Raw genomic sequence first — 11,265 nt, 5'->3', positions numbered from 1 at the left:
TCGTGGGGAATTTATGTGGCGGAAGCCCCCCAAATGCTGAATGGGGTGCAAAATTCGACTTTAGTTGGGACTTTCAAGGGGACTAAGTTGTTATTAAAAGTCTACAAACAGTCGTCTTTAAGGGCAAGTTCTAAAGGGTAAACTTAAATCGCAAGCACTGTAGTATGTCTAAAATTTACTCTAAGAATAGTTTAAATACTAATTAAACTTTAAGCAAATAATTTGTTGGTGATTTTAATTTACGTTACAATCTTTGCAGGAACAAGAGTTGATTATTTAATAAAAGTATTTTGTTTTGTAAATATACTTAGAAATTTGAAAGCTTTTTACATTTATTAAAATTTAACATTTGACTTTTTAATTTAATTTAAGATTTTAATATATAATATATTTGTATTTTAACAAGGAAAAGGTAATTTAAATTGTTTATAATAAAAATAAAAAACAAATAAATGTAAGTTTTCTTTTTAAAAGGTGTAAAAAATAAATACAAAATTAAAATTGTTTATTTTTGAAGTTTAGTTTTTTCCAATACTTTTTCTTTAATTACTTAACTTGTGCTTATCCTTGGTTCATTGGCCTTGCATATGGACCATACACCATATTATTGAGGAAAACTCCCCTTTAAGTTATTGCTGCACAAAAGGTTAATAGTCGCCCAGGGACAATGACATTGCGTAGGAGGAGGACCGGGATGTGACGGGGCCAAAAAGCCACCAGGACGAGGCCTAAATACGTAGGCAAAGTGCGAAATGCAGGCAATCGATAAAAGTAGCTTCATATGCAATCGGGGCGGGCCCAAAAACAGGGCCAAGCACTTCCGCTATCTACGCAAAGAGGAAAAGGGGGATTGCTGTTGCAGCCGAGCTTTTCCTGCAACACAAATGTGTTCTACGTTTTCCACCATTTCCTTAAGCCCCTAAAAAAAAAAGAAACGGAAGGGAGAAATAAAATAAATTTAATTGCCTACTTTGTTGTTGAACCTGGTTCCGGGTTGTCCTCTCGACTTAACCTGTTTTCCCTGCCACTTTTCCGCCGGCGAAATGGAAAATACCGCCCATTGATTTTACAGCGGGCAACTGCCGAAAAGAACGAGGGGAAAGCATAAATAAATTTGCATTTTGCCGAAGCCAATCGCTCCCGATTTTCCCAAGCTTTATCTCTGGCTTTCATTTCCAGGCGGATTCCGTCTAATTGATTCAATTTGTATTCATTTGGGCTCTCGGCAAATGCAGAATGTTCCCCGGGCGTTGCGTTTGTAATTAAAGAAAAACCAAATTTCGATATTAAATCATTTACATTTATATAGCTTAATTTCTCCAAAGCCTATTGGTAGGCAAAAAAAAACGCGTTGATAAAAAGAAGACAACGAAATATATGAAATCGATTCAGCAATCCTTATACTGATATAATGCACGAAGTTGAGTCAACACCTTAACGGTTTTACAATTTCTAGTCTGACATTTGATAAGATAAAGTTTTTTTTTACTCTTTAAGAGGGTATTTTAATTTTAGCCTGAGTTTTGCAACAAAGTATGTATAATGTATGATGCTTATCGGCATAAAAATGCAGTATGTGGTCGATTAAGGGTATCTAAAATTAGAAGTCTCAAAGTTGACTGCATTCCTCGTTAGTTAATCAATAAAAATATCGCAATGTTCGAAAATGAAATTAAAGTCAACAAAGTTTTGATAGAAGCTCGAAAAGTTTTGAACAATCTTTACAACGCGGAATACAAGGAAAAGATTAATACTCAAAATTAAGAACATTTTTTAAAATAAGCGCATTAAGAATTTGGATTCCACAAAGAGCGCGTTTTTATTGGAGTTAAGCGAGTGAAGAACAACACTTATAAAAACAGGCAGATAACAACTTCGCCAAAATAAATATTTTATTTGCTTGCTGATAGTCGGTCCGAACATTCGCTTCAATAGGTCGTGACAGTCAGAAAAATGAAAGAATATTTCGGTTTTAATGGAAAAGTAACAATATATAACTTAAACTCGTATTGTTTCAATGAAATTTTTCGTCAAATTGAAAGAAACTGCGCTTCCAGTGATAGCAAGGATAATTTATTAAAGTACACTGATCTCATCCACTTTGCAATCAGCTGCGAGAGATTCACCAAAGCCTTTAAGGAATGGAGCCCCGATCTTTATAAGAAACTATGCATTGAAAACACATTTTTAAATAGATCTCGATGGATAGAAATCGACTTCTCAAATCTACATGACCATATGGAAGGTCTTTCAATGAAAGAAAAGAAAATATTCTGGACGGATTATCTCAGCAACATCAGGGAGAACGAACAACTGGAATCCTTGAATTTAATTTATGAACCAACACGTTACTACCGCGAACATTTTGACCGATTCGAAGAGTTCATAAGGTGCCTCAAAAATAAGAACAAATTGCGTGAGCTCAATGTAAAACTAAAAGGTATGTTAATATAGAGAAAGTCTCGAAATTATTGTGCTTCTAATGTGCGGTATGTAATCAGGATATAGTTTCGAAACTCTGCCGGAGATCAGCCATCTGGAAAGCCTCCAGCTTGATGTCCATATAAAGGCCAATACTTTGCGCAAGTTTTGCGAATTAAATCCAAATTTACGGCGACTCAAGCTGGGCAACAATGAGGTTTATGGCAGATTGACGGATATAGTGGAGCATTGCAGCCAACTCGAGTACCTGAGTTTTGTGATGAAGCAGGGAGTTGATGCCGTGGAGTATGAACGCCTTGCCAACCTATCAAATCTGCACGAACTAACGCTCCTTGGCGGCATCAGGAGGGAACGCTGGTGAAGCTCTTTCAAGGACTAGCAGAGAAGCAGTCCCAACGCATGATCACCTACGGAAAGATACTTCGTAACGAGCATCGCGACGAGGGAATCCCAGAGAAGCAGGTTCGAAGGATTTGCATCCCGGAAACGTATGTAAGTAGCGAAGAGGCCTTTGCTTTGGCATCCATGCCCATATTGATTTCACTCAAATGCTGCATGCGGGATACGTCTGTGTATTCCGATTTACCTCTAACCGGAAATCTGACTGATATTTGCCTAATGCCTCATCCCAAGCAATATGATAGTGTGAGTGATCGCATTAGAGTTACTTTTCGGGCAAATCGGCCCATGAACAAAATACACGATGCATTCTATCAGTCAATAAAGTCCCAAGATCCAAAGCTATGGCATCAAGCTTCTGACCAAGAATATGGTCAAATTAACCGTTTCCGCTTTGAGGGTGGGTACGATACCACAACTTTGCCTAATTTAATATCATCATCAGCCATGGCGGTCTGCATTGAGAAAATAGTTATGTTTAAGAACGATCCAATTTCCGACCAAGAAGTGGCTACGATGGCTGCCATACCGACGCTGACCACCATCCGGTGTTCCATCACTCAAGTGGAGCAGATGATCGCAGTGAAACTCCTGCAGCTAAAAGGAATTACAGAGGCAGAAAAACGAGTGGATCGCATCAGAACCGAAGGTTTTGAGATTCGATTGACCCATGGTCACAAATCTGTGAATCTTACTTTGGACTTTTTCGAGAAAGACGATAGGATTTGTCCCAAAATTCTTGCACCTCTAGCAAATGTTAGAAACTTAAAAGGACTTGTGATCAAGGGAAACTATATAGGCGGTTCATTATTAGAGCTTTTCAAAAGATTAGCCTCATTGGAAACACACACTCTGCAAGAATTGGATGCTGTTTTTCTTGACCCCGAAATGCTTGCAGAACTGGTGAAGATCCGCAGCCTAAAGACCCTAAAAAGCGGTTTCTTCTGCTCCAAAAATATTGATCTACTGGCCGGGATGAATCAACTCGAGACGCTAATCCTGACCGTCCATCCACAAGGATCTCTGAGAAAATTGTTCAACAATCTTGCCCTCCAAAAGGTTCAAGTACTCAAGAGCCTCACAATTCAAAGGACAAAACTTGTTTCCGAGGAAATTGCCGAGTTTGCTGGCCTAAGATCCTTGGAAAGTTTGCAGCTGGGCTTGCCAGAAGTACAAAATTGGTCACAGCCCTCGACCGATAAAACAAAAAATGCAGGCGTTAGATACTGTAAAGAGTGTCGTTTGCCACCGAGTACATACACTTACAAACAGAACCAAATCCCTGTTCATACTTTAACTTCTCTGCCTGAGGAAAAAACCTTAGCTGAGCAATTTGATTTTCTAACGGAATTGTATGATAGTTTAACGCCGGTTAACTTGGAACTCTTGGGAAATCTGCCGAACCTAGTGGAACTTAGAATTTACTTTAATTATAAAGCCCAAGCCGTGGAAAAATTGCTGAGAACTATTGCCTTGCGGTCCCCTCAAAGGCTGCAAAAACTTTCATTTTCATCGCATGACACCAGGTTGATAACGATTTTCGAGGACTTGCGATCCCTTGAGTGCGTTTTCTACCACATGCACGACATTGAACATATAGCACAGCTCGGAAATCTTACGGAGTTACAGATAAATAACCCCATGAATATTTTAATGTGGGAGCTCCTCAAAGAACTTAATGCCTTGCCTAACCTGCAGAGCTTGCTTTTTGATAATACAGACCTGGAATTCCTGGATCTTGTGGAGATAACGAAGCTAAATGGACTGAAGCATTTACGACTCGGCCTCGCCGCAAAAAAGTTTGTCTTCTTCCTGATCCAACTGAAAAATCTGGAAGTTTTGGAAATCACATCGACTCATTACGCAGCGATACTTGAGCCCAACTTTATTTTTTCATTTCTGGTGTCATGCCCAAATATAAGATCAATAACTCTTTTTCGATACTATGGCTTCCTAAGACAGTATTATATCAACGGAATCATAAACCATTGTAAGTTGTTTAGGAACCCAAACGATCAGCCGCCATTTAAATTGCGTGGAGTGTGGAGTGATTTTACAAGGCTAAGCCAGGTAAGATCTTTTTTGGGAAACTCCCGGTTTTTTAATGCCTTAATCTCTAACACATTTCAGTTGACCAAATATAACAACGAAATCATGGAATTGGAGCGGGTTGATACGAGTTATCAAGATAGCGAGGAGTCCGATGACGACTCTGATAATGAAAATAGTGCCATATAAAATACTGACTAAATTAACAAATAAATAAATTTAAAAAATTTATCTTACCATAATTTAAATAATATTCATAGATTGAAATTTGTGAGCTGAATAACGGGTAAGCACAATAAAATAGTTAGTGGCGCCATCTTAAGAGGTTTTTTTACTTTCCTACTTCATACAATGCAAGGACTTCAACAAATGTCAGCAAGTGAATTTGCCATAAATTTATCATTATCATTACCCGTCCTTACATTTTTATATAATCTTGCACAATAGAGAAGGATATTTTTAAAAAATACCAATTTAAAGTCACAAGGACATTTGCAAGGAATCAACTGTTTACGTACAACTTATGAAACATACAGCTCTGATAACTCCTTGAAAATATCCTTTTTATCAATACTAAGTGGCGTTATCATGAGAGTTTTTTTTTTTACTTTTTAAAAAAATGTCCGCAAATGCATTTGCTATAATCACACGGTTTTATATACAGGCTTGGGAAATTTGTATACAAATAAAATACTTATGTGTCTTCTACAAAATTTTGCCTCAGCATTTTTTCCATAGCTTTGCTCAACAAGGAAGGACATTTTTAGAAAAAAATAACAAATACTTAAATTTTTAAAAAACCCTAAGGGATTTTAAATTATTAGAAAAAAATCCACATCTTGTATTTTCAATTTGACTAGAAAAGATTCTTATTCCAAGAGGAAATTTCTTAAGGGTACAATTAGCTCTTAACACATATCGTACAGTCTAGCTTTTGTCAGTAAAAGGCGCCATCCTGCGAGAATTTTAAAAGTAACAGCTCTGCCAACTCCTTGAAAAAATATCCTTTTTATCGATAGTTGTAAAGCATAGACATAAACCGATATAAATATCGAATACTATCTGATAAGTATCGCCTGTCTTCATCTTCGCGAACCAATTCTTTTATAAATTTAAATGTTTCTAAAAATATTTAATTCTTGCAAGCGCTTTAGGGGTTTATAAAGTTCAGCTTCCTTCGGCAAGCTTTCTTTCTGTTTTTTTTAAGTAAATGTGATTTTTTCCTAATGAAACAAATAAAGTTCTTAAAGTATATATTCAAATATTTCTATATTACCATTTATTTAATGTTTGCATCAAAATTTGTTCCTAACGATACACATATTTCTTTACCATTCTTCTTACAAATTTAGCCAAAGAAATAAATATAAAAGCAATAAATTAAGTTAAGGCCAGCTTTTGCACTTGATGGCTTACAATGCTTACAACACTTATTCTTCTCATTCTTCTTGTTTATACAAAGATAATTCAACAAAATAAATAATAAATTAATACATATATTTATTATTTTTTGAGTATAATACGCTCTTGAAGTTAACATTTAGTTGTCTGAATCTGCAGTTATCCATTTCTCACTCTTACAAAAATAACCAGGCCTTATTACCAATAACCATTTCACACTTAATACATATTTTCTCTAAGTCAACAGGTTTGCAATTTGAAATCCATAGCACTTGTTTGGAGTATATTCGGAGATTAATATTAGGCCCTAGAACAGTTGTAGTCAAACCGAAAGCACAAATACCCTAGACACTTTATAGTAATAGATATATAGTATATAGTACATACAGGATTAGTATTGCCCTATAGTAAGAATTTTGCGCTTGCTATTAACTGGAATCCTTGTTCACTTTGTATTTAAATTGAGCTTGAAGTATATATATTTGAAAATTTACTCATTTTCCTTTGTTTGCAGCCATTACACAAGCTCTATAAAATTGATGAAGAAAGGTATTTGAATGATCAAATTTGTTTGCTTTGCCATTGCTTCTTTTATAAAAAGTGGTGAACATTTGAGGTATCTTAAAAATTATTTTAAAGAATATTGCTATTGCTATTCTAAAAACTAACTCAATAGCAGGAATAAATCAGAGATGTTTTTTTTTTTGTTTCTTTGATAATGATTTGCCATTGCTTAAACAAATGTAATCATACCTAAAATACTACGAGCAATCTATACAATCTTGTCATGCCAAGGTTGAACAAAAACTTATAAGGAATAATTTTTTTAATGTAGATATGGCTGTGTGGAATGTTGAGTTGGCGCTTTTTCCATATACTTTGAATGGTTAAAATCTTTCTTAGATATTATCGAGCAGTGCATCGGGCGTCTGAGGATCCGTGGTCATCTCGTCGCTGATATCGCCCACCGAACTGGTCACTGTGGACAGAATCGAGGACATGGTGGCATTGATTACCTCGGCACTGCCCGTGGCCACAGTGCTGTAGAGGGCCAGAGCCGTTGTGGTGATCACGGTGGCCAGGGCCGGACTGGCGGTGCTGGTGGTGGAACTGGACGAGGGCAGTCCAAGGGTGGCCAGCGTGGTATTGAGCAGGAGCGGTGCCAGTGTGGTGGCGCCCGTGGTTGGTGGACTCATCGTGCTGGTACTGGTCAGCGGCAACGGATGCGGCAGATGGCCGTGTCCATGGCCATGCCCATGGAACTGGTCCAGCATCGAGGCGGGCACATAGGGATACGTGGGACAGGGATTCACCAGCTGCGGTCCCAGCATGCTCTCGAAAACGTATCCGATCAGGGAGCCCACCGTCAGACCCACGTTGTACGACAAGGTCATTATGTTGCCAGTGACCTCCTTCAGAGTTCCCGGCACCTTGGCGGGGGCCAGCATCATGGGCAAGCTGCCGGCCAGTCCATTGGTGATCCCCAGGGCGATGGTGAAGACAAAGGGTGCCGTTTCGCCGGAGATCACGGGACGCTGGCGGGGCGCACAGCAGAGCAGTAGGAGCGGCACCAGGACGATCCTCAAGCCGGACAGCAGGATCAGCTGGCGACGCGACCAGGGATACGGACTGGCGGCCAGGATCTTGCCCACCACGTCCGACGTGTTAAAGCAGAACATCAGCAGCACTGGCATCCAGGAGCGGAGGGCGCAGGATTGGACCTCGACCTCGATGCCCGGATACAGGGAGAGGGTCACGCAGTAGGCCAAAGCAATGCACACCATGTGCGGATAGATCACCTGGGCCACCCGCCACCGGGTCACGAATCCCTCGCGGATGTCGCCCAGCTTGCTCGGCCGGCAGCGCCGAGGAGTGATCACGTGCTCCACCTTGAAGAAGGATTGTTTAATATAAACCATAATTACTTTTAAGTTAAATAATGTTTTTGGCATGTAAGATACACAGTTGCGGACAAAATAATGGTAGTTTTTTTGTTAATGAAATATTAAGCAAAAAAGTTTAGAAGCAACTATTATTTTCGTTATGAAATATCAACAACAAAATATCCTAAGCCGACACTTCACCACTTTTTCACTACCAAAAGGAAAGCTCGTAAAAACAAGCTAAACTTAAATAATACACTGTACTTTTCGTTGGGGTGGTAGTCAGCTAGAATCTTATGTTAAATAATTTATTCATTTTTTGGCCAAGAGATTTTTAAGATAGAAAAAAAAATAACGCCAGTTATCATTAACAAGAGCTAAGATCAGCAATCAAATATTATTATCTTTTCATACATTTTTAATCGAAAAGGTTTGGAAACTACAAAATGTACATTTTATAGTGATTATGTTATTAAAAATGTACATTTTATGCTCTTCAATTCTTATGCTTTTATTTCTAAAATGATTTTCATTTCTTAGGTAAGTGATCTCCTCACCCAGAACTTCATCCAAAACTGTTTTTAAAAGCAAAAAATTAGTTAACAAAATTTTGTGAAACATACCTTGAAGGCCACCGTCGTGGGCGTTGTGGGCTCCTGGGCGGGGGGCGTGGCCGGGAGCTCAGGCAGTTGGCCCAATGACTCAATGCTGCTTTCGCCGGCCGTTGGATTGGACAGCTCGTAGACGGGATTGCTGAAACTCAGGGTATTTCCGCTGCCAGGAGGACCCACCGCTGTGGTCGTGGTGTGGGTTCCGTCCATCGAGAGCACACCGTACCGAGTACCACTTGCAACTCCGTCAATCTCCTGCTGTATACGATTCAAAATTGGAATTATGAACTATTTGACGACCTTCTAATCGATCAATTTATGTTAAGACTAAGTCGATTTATCGAAAACATTACGAAGCCTTCTCGAAAATGATACATAAAAATTGTATCATATATAGTAATTGATAAAAGACTAACTCATATCGATTTAGCCAGGCTTCCTAAGCCTTCTCGAAAATGATACATAAAAATTGTATCATATATAGTAATTGATAAAAGACTAACTCATATCGATTTAGCCAGGCTTCCTAAGCCATTGTTTTTGACTTGCCTTTTTGAATACATTTTCTGGACTGGTTGGGGACTCACCTCATCCGGTCGCAGGACAATCTTGGAGCAGGCCTCCACATGGAACCGCACAAACGGCGAGTTGATCGTGGCCACGTGCAGCAGGTAGCTGAAGAGTATGTAGAGTGTGGAGGTCAGGAAGAAGATGACCGTGGAGACGCGATCGTTGTTGATCAGCAGCTTGGTAACGACACGATTGGAAGACACCAGGAATCCGGCGATGCTTTCGCCGGCCATCACCGCCTGGGTGTACTGCTTGGGCAGCATGGAGGCGAATCCGTAGAAGCTGGACTGCTGAACAGTACAGCCGATGGCGGTCAGGGCCACCGCCGACATGTTCACCACATAGGCGGTATTGGAGGCAAACATGTGCCAGGCCACCTCGCAGACGGCCACGAAGATCAGCGTGGTGAAGGATATCATGTAGCCGAAGAGCACCCGCGACTGGAACGGCGCCACCGATAGCACTATGTTGTTCATCAGCACGGTGCCGAAGGCCACGAAAATATAGGTCATCGACATGTCCAGGGCCACCGGACGACCCGGAAAACGCGCCTGCCAGTAGTCCGCCGCAATAATAAAACTGAAAAATAATTATACTAATTAAAACTATAATTTATTTATTCGAAATCAAGGTTTTGATTTAAAATAAAGGCGTTGGAAAATATATGCATATAATAATATATAATATAATTATTATATTTTTTGGTTCTAAGTGTAAGCTGGCATTAAACTTAACAAAAAGTAATCGATGTCTTACTGTAGCATTTATATATATACAAATTAAGCAAAATATATAAACCAAAATCTTGAAAGACCTTTGGGATCTCAAAATAATTAATAATAGGGTATTTAAACTACTTTTTTAAAACTGTTCACTTGGTATCGCAATTTTATTTGCTTTTCTGAAGATCAAGATAGTCTTCTAAAAATAAATTTTTGACAAAATTATGAAAGCCTTAGAATTTATTAGTATAAATAAGGTTTGGTTACCAATGAATGTTCAAATAATATATTCAAAAACGCATACAAATTAAAATATATTTAGAACATTTTAATTTTGCAGTAAAACTCACCTATTATAGGGCAAAACAAAACCAATGCCCGCTGCCAGGAGAGCCAGGTAGACGGAGTGCCTCTGATCCTTGGGGGCGCGTGTATCGAACTCGGGACTGTCCATGCTTCCAGGATGCCTCAGTCCGGATCCAGCTGTGGAGTTTAGTGCTCCTCGAACGACCAGAGCCTCGTCCATCCAGCGGCTCATAGGTGGTATCCTGTCCGCCCCCATCCATGGTATGCTACTGTTGTTTTCGATGCGATTTCCGGTGGCAAATCCGCTTTTTAATTACGCCGATGGTTTTTGGACCTTGGCATTATTTTTCAAATTGTCCACCAAGTGGGCGTAAGGGCGCTGTTGTTTTGCCAGCGGTTCTAGCATACAGGGTGCAGATTTGACACAAATCGATAAAAAAAAAAAACAGACACAAGTTGCTGTCTTGGCAGTCAGCCACTTGGGACCATTTTATAGCCACAAAACACCGCTGATATGACAATGCTTTAATATGTTAATCAGCGTTAGTACATTCACTATACACTGGATTTATTTGAACAGCTTTTCGAGAGACATCTGCTTTCCATCCGTCGCTTGTCTGAGTCCTGGCATTTTTCTCACCACGCCCGCCACTGCGCATGTGGCGTATGATTGATTTTATACAACTGACCAAAATCAGCCTGTTGTTGTTTTGTCGGCTCTGAATGAAAGTCTTCTTCTTTACTTGGAGCGTGACCAAGTGTGAAAAATTTGGCCATTTTTGGCTGATTTCCGTTTATTTTAAAATTAAATATATTGACCATATTTTATAAAAATTGTTAGATTAATATCTAATATTTTTAACTGAGCGCAATCCCTTCCAC

At 39.2% G+C, this 11,265-nt stretch overlaps 2 protein-coding genes across 2 annotated transcripts; one reads left to right on the top strand and one right to left on the bottom strand.

Annotated features, from left to right (window-relative positions):
• The first annotated feature begins 1,927 nt into the window (after positions 1 to 1,927).
• Positions 1,928 to 5,088, top strand: LOC128257936 (uncharacterized). The gene is given in 4 exon segments (XM_052989240.1): positions 1,928 to 2,440; positions 2,502 to 2,777; positions 2,780 to 4,911; positions 4,972 to 5,088. Coding segments are annotated over 4 exon segments (3,003 nt in total). The 5' UTR covers positions 1,928 to 1,953; the 3' UTR covers positions 5,080 to 5,088.
• A 1,072-nt stretch (positions 5,089 to 6,160) lies between these two features.
• Positions 6,161 to 11,170, bottom strand: LOC128257944 (equilibrative nucleoside transporter 4). The gene is given in 5 exon segments (XM_052989250.1): positions 6,161 to 8,180; positions 8,798 to 9,040; positions 9,373 to 9,934; positions 10,428 to 10,570; positions 10,572 to 11,170. Coding segments are annotated over 5 exon segments (2,010 nt in total). The 5' UTR covers positions 10,644 to 11,170; the 3' UTR covers positions 6,161 to 7,190.
• Positions 11,171 to 11,265: the final 95 nt, after the last annotated feature.

This window comes from Drosophila gunungcola, assembly GCF_025200985.1.
Source record: "Drosophila gunungcola strain Sukarami chromosome 3L unlocalized genomic scaffold, Dgunungcola_SK_2 000002F, whole genome shotgun sequence".
NCBI classification, from domain to species: domain Eukaryota; kingdom Metazoa; phylum Arthropoda; class Insecta; order Diptera; family Drosophilidae; genus Drosophila; species Drosophila gunungcola.
The sequence above is the reverse complement of the archived record's forward strand: the minus strand, read 5'-3'. Positions and strand labels throughout refer to the sequence as shown.